The sequence below is a fragment of the Lissotriton helveticus genome, chromosome 7 (genome assembly GCF_964261635.1).
Source record: "Lissotriton helveticus chromosome 7, aLisHel1.1, whole genome shotgun sequence".
NCBI lineage: Eukaryota > Metazoa > Chordata > Amphibia > Caudata > Salamandridae > Lissotriton > Lissotriton helveticus.
Window position 1 is genome coordinate 1,852,141,909 of NC_136068.1, and position 20,397 is coordinate 1,852,162,305.

At 49.1% G+C, this 20,397-nt stretch overlaps 1 protein-coding gene across 4 annotated transcripts in view; it reads left to right on the forward strand.

Moving 5' to 3' along the window:
- LOC144770833 (C-type lectin domain family 2 member B-like) overlaps positions 1–20,397 on the forward strand; it is a 356,826-nt gene that overhangs the window by 123,928 nt on the left and 212,501 nt on the right. For all 4 annotated transcript variants that reach the window (XM_078655611.1, XM_078655612.1, XM_078655613.1 and 1 more), the window contains one exon: positions 15,180–15,340. In XM_078655611.1, coding sequence (XP_078511737.1) covers positions 15,180–15,340 — 161 coding nt within the window. The remainder of the gene's footprint in view (positions 1–15,179; positions 15,341–20,397) is intronic.

Here is a 20,397-nt window from a genome sequence, read left to right on the forward strand (position 1 = left end):
GCCCACCTTGACAACCCTGGCAGCATTCCACCAATTCTTCATATTGACTCTCACAGAATTGCCACAAACTTTGTCAATGACAAGGGGTTCGGAAAACTTGGGACTCCCCTTGGTGGAGTGAGTAGGTAATTTAATCCGAATTCTTTCACCCACCTTGAATGGTTGAGAAAACACTTTCTTCCTGGAGTCAAAATCATTTTTCTGTTGGGATTGGGCATGCATAACGTTGGACCTAGCAACTTCATCCACCTTGTCAATGGAATTCATTTTCACCCAACGTGACATCCACCCAGGACACACCTTCGAACATGGTTTTCTCCCACGTAACAACTCAAAAGGGGACACTTTGGTGGAGGAATGAGGCGTGGTACGATAGAACCACAACATTGATCTAACTGCGTTGGGCACAAATCTTGTTTCTTTGATGCACGCGTGGACAGCAGACACCTGTAGACGATCGTCGCCACGTTTTTTTGTAGTGATTCAGTCGGAGTCGATGTAGTTGAAGAGCAAGTTTATTGCAACAGGTGCTGCGCAGCAGCTCACAGCCAGGCAGATCATCAATAATCCGTTGGTCATTTGAAACACATTCTAAATGGAATTCAAGAAAAGACAGGAAAGAACAGAGAGGGTAGAGAGTTCCAGAAAGACTAGACAGAAGACCTAGCAGAACACTACAGTAGGCGAGCAGTAAGGCTTTCTCAGACGGTAGTACTAGGCATTTGTTGTACACACTCAGGCAAGAAATTATGTCACACACTCAAAGACTTGAACTCAGACCGATTAGTTGTATAAAAATATTGTTTAGTTATATTTATTTTCTAGAACCAAACCAAGCCTGGTACAGGTAAGTATAAGAATACTTTGCAAGAATATGCAGTTTAAATACATTTTGATTGCTGTGATTTACTTACAATATAACCATTTGGTATTTGCAGATAGTCAGAATTACTTTATAATTACTTTTCTTATGCAGCCAGGTACCTCTACATGCCTCGCTGGTGCATTTCCTGAGAGAAGGAAAAAAATCATATAGTGCGTTTTGCAAACTTATTACAGGTTTTCAGTATTACACACAAGCCACATTTAGTCCTGGGAAGACAAAAGTGGGTTTCATGGGTCTGTAGGATAGACTCGGTCAATGAGGCATTCGAGTCGCACTGTCAGTGGCAAAGAAGCAGCTGGGTGCAAAGTGCAGGGACTACACGTCTGCCAACGGGCTTAGTGCAGTAATTGGTTTGTGGTCTGTGGCAACCAGGCCACCAGGATGGGAAACAAAAAGCTCCTGGGGTCGAGGTAAGTACTGTAGGGCCCAATGTCCAACAAGAATGACACCATCAGTGGTGCAGAGGCAGCTGTGTGTAGGATGCAGTCTTGGCTAATGCTGCAGATTCGGTTCCATCAGAGTCGGTCAGCTGCTGTTAAGGCGACTAGAGTCTTTGGGTGTTGTTGTCCTGTGAACACAAGCGTTTGGTAACAGTCAGTCGGACGGTGGTGGTTGCTTTTTTTGGGCTGCTTCGGTTACGGAGTCGGTCAGGGTGTCTCCTTCATTCCCGGTTGAGGGGACCTTCCAGTTGTTTGGCTGCAAGTTCGTTTTAGGAACTTCTGCCAGTTCGGGGGTCCCTGGGATCCAGGGTAGGATCATTGGAGGGACCTCCTTGGGATGTTGGATCACTCGGGCTCAGGGAGCTGGAAGCGGAGTGATGTAGGCTCATGGAGTCGGCCGGAGCCAGAGTCAGTTATTTTTTAGCAAGTTCAGTGCTCACGGGAGACAAGGTCCTTTTTGAGTCACAAAGGCAGGGCAGGTTCTCTGGGTTTTCAAGGTCTGCTGCTGCCTGGGCCAAGGTAGTTGGTTCCTGCTCTACTTCTATCCGCATGGCTGTTCGGCCCTTCTCCTTCCTGCTTCTACTTTTCGGTTCTGATCTGAGGGAGCAAGGTTCAGGGTTTTCCCTTAATACTACATTTAAGGGTGTTTACGGGTAGATATATGTCGGAACCAATTGATCCCCTCCTTGTGGTGAGTACACCCCCTTTTATGCCACCCTCTCATGGGAGGAAGGCATGAGCCTCAATTTGATTGGTTGGGTTCCTCCATCTTCAAGGTGGCGGGGACTGAGAGTTGTGCTTCACCTCTCTTCCCCCACCTGAGGGGTGAGGTTGGCAAAGGTGAGCAAACCTCCATTCGTATGTTGGTTTTTAAAGCTTATTTTACAGCCCAAAATGGGGGTCAGAAGCAGTGGGGGCCATTTTCTGGGAGCAGCAAACGGCCGGGGTACCTCACAAAGGCAGCAGGCCTTTGAAGCTTCCCCTTCGTGGACCCTGCCCATCCTGGTGGAGGAGGCTTTGCACCTCGTCCCAGGTTGTGCTTTGTTTCAGGACCCTGAGAGCTGCAGGCTCTCGACCCAGGGGTTCATAGATACTGTAGGGGTACAAGGCTCATACACCTGTATCCTAATCACTGGTATAGCGCACCCAGCTAGAGGGGTGGCTTACCTTTGCCAGGGCAGTGGGTTGTAGGCATGACACACAGGGATGTGCACCAAAACACTCAGCCTGCAATGGCACTGTGTGTGTGTGTGTGAAGGTACAGGGCCTCTAAGGGAGGCACAATAAGTGCCGCAGCCCTTAGGGGCCTTTCCTGGTCACAGTGCCCTTGGTGCCTAGGGTACCTTTTACAAGGGTCTTACATATGGCCATAGAGTTGCCAATAGGATTTTGTAACATACAGTTTTAGAGAAAGAACATATGCCCTGGGCACCTGGTTGGCAGGAGCCAAGGGCACACTCAGTTGAAGTACATCAACATTTAGGCAAAATGGGGGCATCATCCAAAAAAGGGGCACTTTCCTACAATGTAGAACTGAATCGGCTCATTTGTTTAGAGATATGGAACAGGGATATTATTAGGTGAGGTTCATTGCATGAGGAGGGGCCCGAGGGATGTTGACGTACAAACTAGTTTCTCATGACCTTACCAAGAGTACGCCAACGGCTTGGACCCGGAGCAGTGTAGTCCCTACACTAACTTTGATGTTCCCCAAGTGGACTTGTCTGTGTTTCTTGTGGTCTCAGATCAGTAGTAGGAACTGTGATATTCTCAGTAAGAATGACAGAGATGGGTCAAATTGTAATGTTTAGATAAGAATTATTGAGCAAAATACATGAAATGTATCATCCTCATAGGTTGTAGTAAAGAATACAGATAGGTACAAAAACTAAGTATAGTTCGATGGAATATTCAGCATATGAAGTGGGACTGGTATTCCTGGTTTCAGAGGAAAAGTAGGTCCTGTAACTGATAGAGACTTCTAGCTGCAGAATCCTTACATTTAAAATCCCCAGGCATCGGGCTGGATCCAGAAACTTTTGCTCAAGTAATACTGCTTGCATGCGCCATCGGGTGGCTCCATTCAGCTCTGCCTGACGCCGTGGGTGTCGGTTATGACGTCGCAGTCATCTATATAGGTGCCACCCAGGCACACAAATATCAGTTCTTTTCTTTCCGCACCAGTTAACCGCCAATCTGGAATGAGCTACCCCTCTATTGCTTTGTGACAGGCCTTTTTCAAATTTTTTTCAACTTTGTTTCTATTGTGTGCGAGGATGTCTTTGAAGAAGATAGGGTTTAGTCCCTGTGGCACCTGTCACCGCTCCAAGTCTGTAATCGACTCACACATCGTCTACTTTTGGCGTCTCAGGCGCGACCAAGACACAAAGTCGTAATCGGTCTGTCGGCCCATGGCTCCAAAGGCCTTGTGGGAGCGGGCCATAAAGATCCTTGTTGACCACAGCTGACACCATCCAGCGAGACTCTGTGGAGATCCCAGTCCCGATCAAAGAAGAAGAGGTTACAGGACTGCTCCCGGAGCCCCAAGTCCTGTTCGTCCCACTCAAGGTCATCGGGACACTCGTGAAGAGACACAAGAAGAAGAAAAAGTACAAGCGGACTTCATCTTCGCCTCGACTGTTGTCCATGGACAAACCAGGAAAGGAGCACCGATGCGCTAGGCACGGTTCTGTGGAGCCAGGGTTGATTTTGTGCCTTTCTTTCCAGGAGCCAGATCGACCTCCGCTCAAATGAAAGAGTTTTACAAGGCCATGTGCAGTGTATTTGAGTGGGCCAACCCCTCTTGGGAGCCTTCGTGCCCGCGGGGGTCAGAATAGGCACCATTGGATTCAACGTAGTTGGCATTGGTGAGGCCTCGTGGATCAGATCCAGGACATCGCCGGTCGTTTGCAATATGACCTTCCCCGGCATCGGACCCGAAGTTGATGCCTTCGGGGCCACCAGCTGCTCCAGCCCCATTCTCATCCCTGACTACACAAAGTCGGAACGGCGTCGCTTGACGCCGATTCTGGCGCTCGTAGAACCTAGATGTTTTATGTTGTCACCTGAACATTTTGATGATGAGTTAGGCACTAGAGAGTACTAAGAGGGGTCTATGGCCCCCTTTGAACACCAGGACATTTCTGGAGAGCAGATTGACTGGTATGGGGAACATGAGGAAGCCAGTGTACTGGACACTTCCCCAGATACTGGCATGCTCTCGGCTTAGTGTGGCTTCGGAGGATGGGGCATCGGATGCCATGGTGGTGAAGAGGGCAGCCGAGGTCCTTTGACTGGAGTTGCCCTCTGTGCAGCTCAGGACTAATCTCCTGACTGAAGTGCTTCAGCCTGGGGTGTCCACCTCTGAACCCTGATTGCTCTTCAATGAGGCACTTACTGATGTCCTTCTAGGTGTGTGTCCAAGCCTAGCACAGGGGCTCCTCTGAATAGTGCATTTGCACTCCGCCATTGTCCGGCTCTGTGTGACCCCAAGTTCCTTAGCCAACACCCCACCCCTGAAAGCTTGGTGGTGCAGGCTTCTACCTCCCAGGGCGCGTTCCTTTCTGCCCCTCCAGTTAGGGAATCCAAGAGGCTGGAATCACTTGGTAAGAATATGTTTTCTTCCTTTAGCCTGGCATTAAGGTCGGTGAATACCGCATGCTTACTGGACTGTTGTTCCCTCTCCCTTCGGGAGATGGTTACCCAGGTGCTGCCACAAGTCCCGGAGGAGTCCCGGGCTGTGCTGTCTCAGGCTGTTAAGAATGCAAGAGATGGCTGATTCGCTGGGCAGAGCGATTTTATCGATAGTGGCGTTGCGGTGCCACTCCTTGCTTAGAACTTCTGGGGCTTCTCGGGCTATGTCCAGAGTAATTTTATGGACATGCTTTTGATGGATCCTGTCTTTTTGGGGACAAGGCAGACTCGGACCCAGAACGGTTCAAGGACTATCGTGCTACGGCCAGATCCATGGGCCTCTCCTCTACACCTCGTGGCCAGTCGAGCTTTTGGCACTTTTGTGGCAATGGAAGGGGATTCTAGCCGTGTCAGCCCTATCCCAGCCACCTTCCTGAACAAACTTCCCAAGTTGTGCTGGGACGTGGAGGCGGTTCATTCTGTCCTGGAAATGGAGGCCGGCAGTTGTCGGCCAACTCGGCAGCAGCAGGCCCAGCCTCCAAGCACTACTAGTCTAACTCTGCAAGACCACACCACTCCAGTTGGTGGGAGAATCCATCATCATCATCTCCCTCACTGGAGGTCCATTACTTCGGACAAGTGGGTCTTGCGGATCATTCAGGAGTGCTGTTCTCTGCCTTTCCTTTCTTTTTTTTCTCCTATTCCACCAAACCAACAACAGCTGGCGGAGGAGCATTTAAAATTGCTCTAAGAGGAAGTTACAGCTTTCCTGGCCGAGTGAGCTATAGATCCCGTTTTATGAAGCAGACAGCTATTATTCCCACTACTTTCTGATTCCGAAGAAAAACAAGGGACTATGCTCCATTTTAGATCTTCGGACCTTCTATCTCTCCCACAAGAAGGAGAAGTTCAAGATGCTTACATTTGCTCAGGTCCTGTCTGCCCTAGATCAAGTAGACTGAATGGTAGCATTGGATCTTCAGGATGGCAAATGGGTAGTTTCACGTCCATATCCTGCCAGGCCACAGGTGTTGCATGCGGTTCAAGGTAGGCCTCGAGCACTATCAGTTCACCGTGCTCACCTTCGGCCTTACCAGTGCCCCTCAGGTGTTCACCAAGGTGATGGTGGTGGTCACAGCTCATCAGCGCAGGTTAGAGGTTTCAGTCTTTCCCTACCTTGAGGACTAGATTTTGAAGGTGTCCTCGCCCCAGGCTGTCGTCTCCCACCTTTAGACCATGGCAAACCTCCTGCCTTCACTGGGGTTCTCTATAAAATGCCAAAGTCACACCTGACTCATCCTCCTGAATAGTCCATGATATTCAAGTTATGATTCCGATAGTTCAGCCTCTATCCTGGATTTTGGTGAGTCTACTTTTTGGGGCTATTGGGCCTCATGGCCTTCTGCATCCTGTTGGGCTGCTTAGCATAAAGACAGCCTTTCTGGTGGTGATAACATCTGCCGGAGGGTGAGTAAGTTGCAGGCGCTATCTTGTACGCCTCCATCCCCCTGTCCCCTCTAGATAAATTTGGGCTTCGCACCCATGCTTCAGTCTTGCTGAAGGTGGTGATCCCATTCCATCTGAGTCAAGCAACCATGCTGCCCACCTTGCATCCCTCTAAAGAAGAAGAGCACCTCCACCATCTGGACCAAAAAAGAGCGTTGTCGTTGACCTCACAAAAGAGTTCCGGGCAGACAACCAACTGTTTGTGGGGTACATGGGAGGTGAGAAGGGTCATGCAGTGCAGAAAAGGACCAGATTTCGCTGGGTCAGTCTCTGCATTAAGATCTGCTATGCCCTGGCTAAGAAGCAGCCCCCTGAGGGACCAAAAACGGCTTGAGTGGTTACTGTGTATGGCTTCTTGTTCAAAGCGCCAGGATGCCCTTTGGGTGACAGGTTCTGCGCTCTATAAATATATTAAATTAAATTAAATATATTAAATTAAATTAAGAGCCTATTCCACCACGGGAAAGGCTGTGACTAATGCCTTGGCTCGGGGTCTCCCAGTCCTGGGCATCTGTCAGGCAGCAACGTGGGCATGTTGCCTGATCACTCGGTCCGCAGGGACGGGCAGTTTGCCAGTCCGGACCTGCAGGACATTCTATCGTGAGGAATCACTCTGCAGCCGACCGCCAGGAGGGTACTGCTTTGGTATCAAATTCAAAGGTAAGGAATCCACCGCTAGAAGTCTCTATCAGATGAACTAGTTCTGTAGTAGGGGATCTCTGTGTATAGCCATAATCTAGTGAATAGTCCCGCTCATCAGCGTGGACCCCGGAGCAATCAAAAATAATCTCTTAAGCTGTCTAAACATGCAGTCCTGCACAGACACTTAAGAGAGAATTTAAAGACATATAATACAGCCTATATCCACAGGCTACACTGTCCAGTACTTTAACTAGACGTTCCACCAAAACCACAAACAGCACAGCTTGCCAAGTTTTCTTCATAGAGAAAAACTTCCCCTTTTACCAACAAAGCCTCTGGAATGATAGAGAGGAAGGGGAAGACAGACAAGCCCGATAGGCTGCCATTATGTGGCTCAAAAAGGGATACCGTGCCTTTAAGAAAACTTTCTAGAACTTTCTCAGTATCCCAGAATGCCCAGCAGGTCCCATTTACTTTCAGTTCTTTTTTCCGGCTCCTGCTAGCAGGACCCTGGAGCATTGAGCTCTCCCTTTTTTGTGTTTATTGTAAGAATTTTGCACTTTTAAAGTGTGTGAGTGTTAACACTCGACGTGTTTGGTGCCCTCTTCCTTTTCTAGTATTCTGAGCACTCCTCTTTTGTCAAAAATGCCAGCATTGTTTGATAAATGCCCGGATTTCTTCCGGAAGAAGGCCAAGTCAGACCCACACCCTGTGTGTATCTTGTGCCTCCCTTCTACTCATTTACCTGAGAAGTGTGAGATTTGCCAGACCTTCTCCTCCAGGACCCTGAGAGACAGAAAGAAGATCAGGCACCAAGGACTGGAAGAAAGAAGGCTGCAGAGTCAAGGTGGGTCTGGGCAGGCTGGATCTACTTCCTCTGCCCATGCTGAGGCCTCTGGGGGGCTCCCCAGCGCCAAGAAGGCCAGAAAGCGTCGCCGTTCTCCGTCGACGTCGATACCATTAACGACGGTGTTGAGAGGCATGACGGCGATCTGCTCCCCGTCTCCCAAGGGCTCTGGGCCGAGGGGACATCGACGTTCGGTGTCGAGGGGACTGTCGAGACCGCCGTCGAGGTCGCTGCCGAAGACATCATCATCATCGGCGTCATCATCATCGACTTTGACGTCGTAAGGATTCCAGCCGGCATCGGCGCTCGCCGTCGAGGCGACACCGCCGTTTGCCCTCCGCGTCGACTCGGCGCTCGCCGTCGAGGCGACGCCGCCGGTCACCGTCGACGTCGACTCGGCGGTCGGCGTCGAGAAGGACACGTTCGTCGTCAAGGCGCAGATCTTCAGCGTCAAGGAGGTGAAGCCCGTCGTCGAGGCATAGGTCGGCGTCGAGGAAGCGTTCTTCGATGCCGAAGAGGCGCTCGGTCCTTAAGAGGAAGAGATCATCCTCCAGGAGGCGTTCTGGAGCCAGGAGTCCTTCCAGATCCTCAGGGGCACGGTGACGACGTCGGTCACCGACAGGGGGCGCTGCTTCTCGGTCGCTTATGCCGAGGAAGAAGATGAGGGAGTCACCAAGCTCGGTGTACTCTGTGGTGTACTCTACTCCCAAGCCGAAGTCACCTACTCCTCCTCCTCCACTGCCTAAGGAGACGCCGCCGTGCACTCCTTTGCCACCACCTCCTCCTGTTCCTCCACATGCACCGCCACGGCCTCCGAGGTCGGTCTCACTGACGCACCTCCCTATGCCGCCTAAGGGGGCACCTCGGCCGAGGTCCCCAGTCAGACCACCACCGCAGGCTCCACCGCAAGCACCCGCGAAACCGCAGGCGCCGCCGCAAGCACCCGCGGAACGTCCAAGGCCTAGAAGACCTAGATCTCGCTCCGAACGGAGAGGGAGATCCAGGAGTCGCCGTCGCTCATCGACGAGATCCAGACGACACCGTAGGAGGGGTCCGTCTAGGTACAGCACGGGTTCGTCCAGTGCAAGGGGCTATTCGGCAACTCTATCAGAATCCCCTCGGACGAGGGTATCCCCTGTGGACGATGTGGTCTCCTTTCAGGAAGTCTTGTTGAGGGATGGGAACAAGCTGGGCATCCAACTGACTGTGCCCACTCCTACAACCTCTGTAATATTTGAGACTCTCCACAAGAAGCACCTATCTAGGCCTCTGTTTCCCTTGGTGCCTGGATTAGTGGAACCCGCCATGGAGCTCTTCCTCACTCCGGCGGTGGCAAAAGCAGCCCCCTCCAGGCTGCAAAAGAAATACAAGGCTCCTGATGTGGACCCGGCTTTCCTCCGATTGGATCCAGTTCCGGATTCCGTAATTGTGACGATGGCGAGGAAGCAACATGCCACCACCCTGTCCTCAAATGTGCCTCCGGCCAAGGAGAGTCGCTGTTTGGATTCAGCGGGCAGGAAGGTGTGCGGGACGGTCGCTACCTCCATGAAGGCTGCCAGTGCAACTGCGCTTTTGGGGTGCTATGATCGGGCGCTGTGGGAGTCCCTACAGCAGTTTGCTGACCTCCTCCCATGGGAAGGAGGATTTTATGGAGATTCTGAATGAGGGATTGCTGGTGTCGAACCAGCTGATCAGCGCAGCTGCAGACTCATCGCTCCTGGCAGCCCACGGGTACTGCCATGGAGTTAATCAGAGGCGCCACGCGTGGCTCCGATTGACGTCACTGAAGCCTGAAGCCCAACAGAGGGTGGCCAACCTGCCCTTCTCGGGCAAACCCTATTCGGGAAACACGCCGATGATGAGATGGCCAGCATGAAGGCGGAGGCTGAGACTCTGACGGCTGTTGGCTTGTAGAAGCCCAATGACCAGAAGAAGAACTACCGCCCGTTCCAGAGACGGTACGGGGAACAGGGCAGAGGGCAAGGTCAACAGTCCGGACAACAGCAGCAGCAGCAGCAGTTCCAGAGGGAAGCCCTTCCAGAAACGTCAGAGGGACAGGGGCGGTCAGCAGTCTGCCACCGCGACCAAAGGACCGGACGGGTCTAGGCCCTGAGCGATTACTTCCCCGTCATCCGATACCCACTCCGGTGGGGGGAAGCGTTCAATATTTTCTGGCAGAGTGGAGAAAAATTACTCAGGACAAGTGGGTGCTGAATATTGTTTGCAATGGATACAGTCTTCGGTTCACCAGCCCGCCTCCAGCAATTCCACCAGTTTGCTCACAGTTTCAGCTGCGCGAGCTCCAGGCGGAGGCCGATACCCTGTTAAGCAAAAGGGCGATAGAAGACGTCCCTCTGTCTCAAAGGGGAAGAGGTCTGGAGAAGCGTGGCTCAGTGGTTAGAGGTGGCAGACCCAGAAGCTAAGATCGGCCGTGGACCAGGGTCCGATTCCCCGCCTCGGCGGGTCTCGGGCTCAAAATTCCACGGACTCAACAATTCTCGTTCCGGTGCCTACTCGACTCATGGGGTCACACTCTGCGACTCTTGGCAATAGCTTGCTTAATCTCCACTACGGCCCCTCGCGGCGGGATGCCTGGCTTTCACCTTGTGGACACCCTGCCGGGGTATCTCACAGGGGAATACCAGGACAGGTTCCCTAAGCAAGCGCTTAGATACTGTGTCGGTGATTTGCGCTATATAAATACATGTACATTTACATCTACATTTACTCACGGTTCTTTCTGGTCCGAAAAAAGGACAAGAACAAGTGCAGGCCTATTCTGGATTTGCGACAAGCAAACAAGTGGATTCACAGAGAAAAATTTTGCATGCTGTCTTTGCACCAGATTTACCCTCAACTGCAAAGGGGAGACTGGCAGTGCGCGATAGACCTACAGGATGCATACTTCCATGTGCCCATTGCACAGAAACACCGGAAGTTCCTGCGATTCCAAGTCGGCGCCAATCACAATCAATACACAGTGTTACCATTTGGGCTGAAGTCTGCGCCCAGGACCTTTTCAAAATGCATGGCAGTGGTAGCGGCACACCTGAGAAAGTACAAGGTGTTTGTCTACCCGTACCTAGATGATTGGTTGATCAAGGCATCCTCCTTCTCGGAAGCTCAAGAGGACTTCCAGAAGACGTCCGTTCTCTTGAACAAGCTGGGGTTGCACATCAACATGTCCAAGTCTGTCCCGACTCCGGTCCAATGCCTACAGTACTTGGAAGCCTTCATCAATACGCTGTCAGCAAGCGTGTTTCCTTCGGAGGAAAGACGTTTACCACTCCTTCGGAAGGCTCAGGCTCTTATGACCGCTCCATCTACAACAGCGAGGACGGTGTCTTCTCTACTGGGGTCGATGGCCTCCTGTATCTTCCTCACACCACACGCACGGCTACACATGAGACCGCTGCAGGAGTGTCTGGAGGATCAGTGGGACCAGAGGAGAGGGAACTGGGTCGACAAGATACAACTGTCTCTGCATGCTCTACAGTCTCTGAAATGGTGGTGTTCAGCGGAGAACCTCCTCAAAGGGGTTCCCTTCCACAAGGACATTCCCACTCAGACTATCGTGATGGGTGCCACTCTCCACGGCTGGAAAGCGCATTCCGGGGAGTTACAGATTCGGGGTACGTGGTCCCAGACGGAGTCCACGTATCACATCAATTTTCTGGAACTCAGAGCTGTTCACTTGGCACTGAAGGCCTTTCATCCGTCCTTCCAGACCAACTCTCTGCTTGTACAGATGGACAATACCACCACGATGTATTACCTCAACAAGCAGGGAGGCTCGAGATCGCGCACCCTGTCGCAGGAGGCGCAGGCGATCTGGCACTGCCTTCTTGCCAGAGGACTGACGATAACGGCTACTCATCTACCAGATGTGCAGAATGTTCAGGCGGACGCACTGAGCAGACTGATCCAGGAAAACCTCGAATGGGTCATAAACAACGAAGTGCTCGGAGACGTCTTCGCAAGGTGGGGAACTCCAGACGTGGATCTGTTCGCCACCGCCGAAAACAGCAAATGCCGAAACTACGCATCCAGGTACTACCAGCAGGGAACGCTGGGGAATGCGTTATGGATCAACTGGTCGATCAGCTTTCTGTACGCTTTTCCACCCATTCCCCTGATTCCGGCGGTGCTCATCAAGCTGGCCCAGTTCAGGGCGCGGATGATTCTGATTGCCCCGGAATGGCCTAGACAATGGTGGTTCACAGACTTGCTTCACCGGTCTCTCCTTCCTCACATTCGGCTGCCGTGCCGGCAGGATCTTCTCACGAAGTTCGGGGGGGCAGATGGTGCACCCCAATCTCTCGTCTTTGAGTTTGGCGGCATGGCTCCTGAGATAGTGCAATATGGCCATTTGAATCTCCCTGCAGATTGTATGGACATACTGAAGGAAGCTAAGAGACCTTCTACTAGGACTTCTTATGCGTACAAGTGGAAGAGATTTTCCATCTGGTGAAAGTCCAAGAACTATGATCCAACGACATGTAAGGAAGATGTCATCCTTCCATATCTTTTACATTTGCCGCAGTCTGGCCTTGATTTTCATTCCATTAAGGTTCATCTCGCTGCGCTGACTGCCTACAGGAAATGCCCTTCACAGACCTCCTTTTTCCAGATCCCTGTGATCAAAGATTTTTTGGAAGGCTTGAAGAAAGTGTTTCCTCCTGTCCGGCTTCCTTCACCTTCATGGGAATTGAATGTGGTGCTGTCCAGATTGATGAAGGAACCTTTTGAACCTATTCATAAGGCTTCGTTGCAGTACCTGTCCTGGAAGGCGGCGTTCCTCGTGGCTATTACATCGGCCCACAGGGTGAGTGAAATTCAGGCATTGTGTTGCCAAGAACCTTATACTGTATTTCATGCTTCTAAGGTTGTGATGCGTTCTCACCCTAAATTTCTTCCTAAGGTTATTTCTGATTTCCATGTTAACCAGACCATAACTTTACCTAAGTTTTTTTTTAATCCTTCCTCTCCAGTGGAAAGGTCTCTACATTCCCTGATGTCAGGAGGGTGTTGACATTTTATCTGGATAAAACCAAAGATATTCATAGGTCAGACCAATTGTTTATCAATTATGGGTCAGTCAGGACAGGTCTTGCTACCTCAAAACAGTCAATTTCGAGGTGGATTGTGTCCTGTATACAATTGTGTTATCAAAAGGCTAAGGGGGTAAACCTAAGGCTCATTCCACCAGGGGCAAAGCTGCCACGACGGCTTTGTTACGTAATGTTCCCATTGCAGAAATCTGCAGGGCGGCCACTTGGAAGTCGGTCCATACCTCTGCTAAGCATTACTGTCTGGATACTGATGCCAGGGCATACACTCAGGTTGGGCAGGCTTCGCTGCGAAATCTGTTCGCACAGTAGTTGTGTTGTACTTCTTTTTCTCCACCGCCGCTTTGGTGTGGGGATGGGCTTGCCATTCTATTCACTAGATTATGACTATACACAGAGATCCTCTACTACAGAAGGAGTAGTTTCTGTCCTGTAACTCCAGTTCTGTAGTAGGGGTATCTCTGTTATAGTCATAAGCGCCCGCCCTCCTCCCCGGTGGAGACAGAGGTTTATGTTTGGAATGGTACAGGTCTAGCGTTATACGCCTTCAAAAAGAACTGAAAGTAAATGGGACCTGCTGGGCATTCTGGGATACTGAGAAAGTTCTAGAAAGTTTTTTTAAAGGCACGGTATCCCGGTATCCCTTTTTGAGCCACATAATGGCAGCCTATGGGGCTTGTCTGTCCTCCCCTTCCTCCCTTAATCATTCCAGAGGCTTTGTTGGTAAAAGGGGAAGTTTTTCTCTATGAAGAAAACTTGGCAAGCTGTGCTGTTTGTGGTTTTGGTGATATGTCTAGTTGAAGTGCTGGGCAGTGTAGCCTGTGGATTTAGACTGCATTATATGTCTTTAAATTCTCTCTTAAGTGTCTGTGCAGGACTGCATTTTTAGACAGTTTAAGAGATTATTTTTGATTGATCCGGGGTCCACGCTCATGAGCGGGACTATTCACTAGATTATGACTATAACAGAGATACCCTTACTACAGAACTGGAGTTACAGGACAGAAACTACTCCTTTGGTAACACATTATCTGGTAGAGCGGTGTGGCTCACTGGTTAGAGGCGGCAGACCCGAAAGCAGAAGTCGGCCCGGGACCAGGGTTCAATTCCTTATGCGGCAGGGTCGTGAACCAGGGTCAGCGGACTCGATAATTCTCGCCTCGGTGCCTACTCTAACCAGGGTTCCCACTCGGCGACTCTGGGCATTAGCTTGCCTAATCTCCACAATGGCCCCCTCAACTCCGGGGATGCCTGTCTCCACCATGGGGATTCCCAGCAGGGACCATCCCACAGGGAAAGCCAGGACGGGTTCCCCAGCGGTATACAGTGCCAGGACGCCGGCTGGCAACAGTGCGCTTTACAAGTATACACATTACATTAGAGCCAATATCTAGTTGCAGATTGTTTACAGAGCCACCCATGTCTTGCTGATTTTGTTAGGGCTAGCGTAACTCCCTTTTCAGGACCCTAGTTTGGCACACGTTTTGGTCAGTATATTCATGGCTCTGCTCTTCTGGCGTGGAAAAAATAAAACGTACTGATGTCTGCGTGCCTGGTTGGCGCCTATATAGGTGACTGCAAAGGTAATAACTAATGTCACACGCAAACGACTGGAGCCACCGGATATCGCGGGCAAGGGGTATTGCTTGAGCAAAAGTTTCTGGATCCAGCCTGATGCCTGGGGAATTCAAAGGTAAGGAATCTGCAGTTAGATATTGTCTCCGACAGTTACCGTAGGTAAGTAACTTGTTCTTTAGGAATTTAGACAAAGAATTTAATACATTACTACCGAAGTACATGGTTTTCAGGATATGCACCAATGAGGAACAAGCAAGAAGAAACATTTAACTACAGATTCTCTCATAATACTGTTGCATTGAATTTACCCATTCTCACAGTTTATTCAGGCACTTTAATCGGCTCATTGTATAAACAATAGTCTGACAGTAGACAGAAAAAGTACCAAATTCTTTCAAGCAATAATGAAAACAGCTGAATGGAAATGTTGAAACACTTAATAGGATCTTAGTTTTGTAATACTAAACTCCTTCAAATCTTTGCTTTAACCTTACAAGAATATGTCATCTCAGTTATAAAGGAGTGATAAAAACCTGGAGAATTTTACTGTACTTTTCTTTTTGTCTCTTTTATTTCAGGAAGGAGTCTTGCTAACAGATTTGTGTGTCCAAATAGATGGTTGATGTACGATGCCAAATGCTACTACTTTTCGAATGAAAATAAAACCCGGCAATTGAGTAAAATTTTTTGTTCCTTACATGATGCTCTTCTTGCAATAATCCTTGAGCCTAAGGATATGGTAAGCTGTGGAAAGTAACATTTTAGGTAAAAGAATTCCAGTGGCAAATGTGTTAATCAAATAGGTGCTGTTATTCAATATGTGGCAGTGGTAAAAATTTGCATTTGAATTGGAGAATTGTCTATACGCTGCGACCAGCAAGGGGACTAGTTTCAGCGTACACTATTGCTCAGTGTCTGTATAGTAGTGAACAGAATCTATGACAGTGTCCAGCAATGCAGAGAGTAGCATTGATGTGTCATAAGAAAGCTGCATACGTTTTCTCTGGACACAGTGGTCCTTCCATTCTTTCCATCTATCTTAAAACTAAGCAGAATGACTTGACTAGAATATAAAGAGGTTCACACATCCATGCCTTCCTTATTTAGAGTATCGCACATTTGTGCTAGTTGTTAAAAAGCAAAGAACCTAGGTATGTTTAATATGAGAGGTGCTGGGTGTTTAGAAATATGGTCTTTGGCGTTACGTGTCACAAATTTTAATATTGCCCTAATCATTTATCTTATCCTGTATGTGCCCATAAATACATAATGTTTTGTTTTTCATTTGTAAATGCTGCATATCAGTCTGATTTCATTGAAAAGAACTTCATACCAATTGAAAGGTAAGGGGAACATTGTTTCTTTGCCTAGGTCTTTTGTTTTTCAGTTGGTAGTCATCTAGGTATAGTCAAACAAGCAGTTATGTTTGCCGTCTGAATTTAAGACCACGATTGATGACGAGTTATTCGTAAACATATACAGAGAATACTATAATTGTTCACCTCCGTTATGAGTTAATGCTCATGGAATGGGTGAATAACGATATTGTCTCAGATCCACTGGGCATACAACTTCACAGCATTTCCAATTTTGTGAGGTTTAAGCTTCCTATTACCACCTGCTCAAAGCAGTTGGCAGCTGGAAAAGGGACCTCGGTGGGGGTGACATAGTTGGGAGGGAAAGGGAAGATTACTTCTGGCAGAGGGCAGCTCTGAGTGCTCTGCCCTTGCTGTCAAAGAAAGTCAAGGTGGAGTGGGAAATGTAGCTTGGCTGCTATTGCAGCCAATATCTCATGAGATTTTACCAGCCGGAATTTCTAGTGATCTCACACTCCGGGAAAACAAGTGCAGAAACAGCTGGCCCTTTGTGAACAGGCAGCTAAGTATCTCAGCAGACGTTACTGTTCTGCCTGACTCGTAATCAGACCCTCTGTGAGATAGTAAAAAGCATCCCCCGGTCCTCCGTGTATATCAAATGTCCATCTATTTTCATTTGATGCATCGCTCATGTCTTGGTTCTCTTTCAAAGTTGCCTAATTAATACCCATACGCCAATTTATTTTTGTCTGAATGTGACTGCCCAGAGCACTGAGCTACACCTTTTTAGGCTCTTTCTCTGTAAAAAACATTGTTTTGTTATTTTTTGTAGTTGTTTTTTGTTCTTGTTTTGGATTCAACAACTTCATTTGACGTTTTTAATCTCTTCCTTGCAGTTTCTAACTTCGTTTGACTGAAAATTGTGTTCTTTTGTCAAGAAAAATGCAGTTTTTTTATTTGACCAAATGACCTGCCTGTGGGAGCAAGATTTTGCCTTCTAGGCAGCATCTCCCTGAAGATTTTTAGCAGACAAGAACATTTCTAGTGTACTCTGAAGAAAAGCGAGGAGCAAACACCGTCTGAAGGAAGGACTTCACAGTGAGGAGAGAGTCAGTCCTCTACCAGGGCTCAGCAGTTTACTTATGAAGAGCAAGGAGAGGGCCACTCTTCTACCAGGGTCTACTAATTACTTCTAAAGGGCATGGAAGTTCCAAACTGAGGCTTTCAGCCAAAAACAGCATTGTTTCCGTTCGATGTTGAGGTTATCGATGTCAACGTCGAGGGCAGCAACGGCAAGCTCATCAGCATCGAGAGCTTCAGAGTCGAGATTATCAACATTGAGTGTCTACGTCATAACCATCAACATCCAGGGCTTTAACGTCAAGAGGATCAACACTATGTAATAAGCATCTATGTCATGGGCATCGACGTCATCACCATCAACGTCATAATCTGAGTTGACATTGAGGAATGGGTTAGTGGCGAGGGGAAAAAAACAGATGTTGAGACATATTGCCATCGAGGAGCATGTCGCCATCTAGGTGCCAGTGAGAGCTGATGTCAATGGCATTAAAAACTGTTACTCTACCTCCTCTGCGCCTACCATCAGTTTCCTTTCTGGTGCCAATACTGCCTGGAACCGCTGTCCCCTAAAAAAGAAACATTGTCTGTTCCATCACGCCTTACAGGCGTTTTTTCCTCCGAAGTCATGTGTCTTGATCAAGTGAGATCACGCACATGATCTAGGCATCGATCATGAAACTTCCTCCATTTCTACAGTGAGCAATACGCCAACTGTATCGGACTTTCCACCATCTCACTTTTCTTAGATGAATGGCATTACCAATGTCATTCCCATTGTCTTTGGCTTCAGTACTATTTTAAGATGCTTCTCCTTAAAGATGGTTCTGGAAAAAGCAATGCTCAACATACTATGGTCAGCGTCGTGACCACTACATCCCCTAGTAAGGGTCATCTCAAGTTCAGCACAGGAATTGTGTTACATTGTGGCCTGAGCTATATCTGTTTCTCCTGAGCGGGGTTTTCTTGTCCTCTGCTCGAAATTTTCGGTCTCTAGATCATATTGACCATCAACCATGGTCGCAAGCACCATGAAAAATACCAGTACACCTCTCCTCCGAGGCAGTGCTCTGGTGATCTACTGCAAGGTTGGCGAATGATCTTCTAAGGGGCCAATGGGAAGTCTTCCTACAAATAGTTAATATAGGATTCATGGTGCTTAATAAGGTCATCAATGCGGCTACTAATTTGTCCTTTGTTCCCTGCAGAAGCATAGCCTTCTGAAGACATTTTTGGCTCTGTCTTAGGGCTCCTGCTCCAGAGTCTCAGCAGACCATACTCGATATATCAGATCCAGGATGATCCCTCTTCAGCAATAAGATGAAGCGCAAAGAATCTATAAATTGAGATTTGAATGGCCCTCGGCCTGGTAAAGCCTAAGAAACAAAAACGTTCATTCGAGTTTACCAGCGCCAGTTCTATCCTCAGATGGTTCATTTCCCTATTGTTGGAAGTTCGCTCAGTATATACTATACCAAAGTGAGGTATAGTGTGCACAGTGTCCAGTGGAACCCCAAAGGTAGGCAGAGGTAATGTTCGATAACCGCTCACTCTCTATTTGTGGTAGTGTGGTCGAGCAGTAAGGCAGCATCAGAGGACAGTGTCAAAAACTACAGACCCATCCCTGCTCCTGTTCCCAGCGAAAGTCATCGAGAAAGCCATTAACAGCCAACTTGCCACATTCATCGAAGAGCACAACATCCTCAACTCCTCCCAATCCAGCTTCAGAAAAACACACAGTGCCGAAAACGCCCTCCGCCCGCAACAGACAACATCCGCGCCCTACTGAACCAAGGAGAAACAGTAGCCCTTATCCTCCTCGAACTCTCAGCGGCGTTCGACACAGTCTCCCACTGCACCCTAATACTCAGACTCCACAATGCAGGGATCCAGGACAAGGCCCTCAACTGGATCTGCTCCTTCCTCTCAAGCAGAACGCATTAGGTCAGACTTCCCCCTTTCCTCTCGGACCCTACACCAACCACCTGCGGAGTCCCTCAGGGGTCCTCCCTCAGTTCCATGCTTTTTAATGTCTACATGGCTCCGCTCACCCCCATCGTCTTAACCTACGGACTCAACATTGTGTCATACGCAGACGACACCCAACTCCTCTCCCTATCCAACGAACCCAACACCACCAGACACAATTTTCGAGAAGGCATGGAACCCATCGCCAAATGGATGAAAAGCAGCTGTTTACAACTAAACACCAACAAGACAGAAGTACTCATCACGGGCCCAAACCCCGACGCCTGGAACGACACCTGGTGGCCCCCTGCCCTTGGAAACCCGACCACCCAAACGGACCACGCAGGCAGCCTAGGAATCATCCTGAACTCCGAGCTCAAAATGGACCAATCAACTCTGTCTCATCCTCCTGCTTCCACACCCTCCGCCTCCTACGCAAGACCTTAAAATGGATCCCCCTTGAACACAGAAAGACTGTCACTCACGTCATGGTCACTAGCCGACTCAACTACGGCAACACAGTTTCAAATTCCACGCACCTCAAATGACCCTACCATCAGCCAAGCTCTCCTACGCTGTGGTCCCCCGCACAAGAAAATCCAGACCGGGAGGCCGCTCCTTCCTCATGGCTAAGGCCTACCGCTCCACCTCAGGCAGACAACATTGCTTCCCATCTTCACAAGAAACCTCAAAACCTGACTCTTCGACAGACCCCCTCCTTGATTGACTGGAACCTGCATCTCCTCCCCACCCCTAGCACCTTAAGACCCTCATGGGTGAGTAGTAGCGCTTAACAAACGCCTGATTGATTGATTGAAGCATTTTTTGTACACAGTGAGCAAATCAATTCACACACTCAAAGATTAAACTTCAGACCAATTGTTTTTGTATAAAAAAATATTCTTTTAATTATTTTATTTTCTAGAACCAAGCAAGCCTGACACAGGTAAGCAATAAATACTTGACAGTAGTAATGCAGTTTGTAAACATTTAGAATTGTAATTGTACATGCACTTTGTTTTGACTTACAGTATGGTTGGAGAGAAATGCAATATCTGATGGAGCCTACTACCCGAAGATTCCTTCACGTAGAATTATCCCCAAGTGTGAGACTGGATCCGGAAAACTTTTGCCACAGCATCCCTGCGCGCCGGGGGCGGGGCGACACCACGCGACTCAGCCCAGGCGTCGTCCACGTACGTGATGTCAGCGAGGTCACAGAAGACCCACCCGGCGCGGATCCAGTCTTTGCTATGGGCCTGTTTGGGCCCCCTTTTTCCTTCCATTGTCCCTTCTTTGTTGAACAGTGTGCGAATGCCTTCGGGCTTCAAGACTTGCACGTCATGTGGTCATCTTATGACGGCGACGGACCCTCTCCTCATTTGTATGTGGTGTTTGGGGGAGGATCACGGCACCACTGATTGTGCGGCGT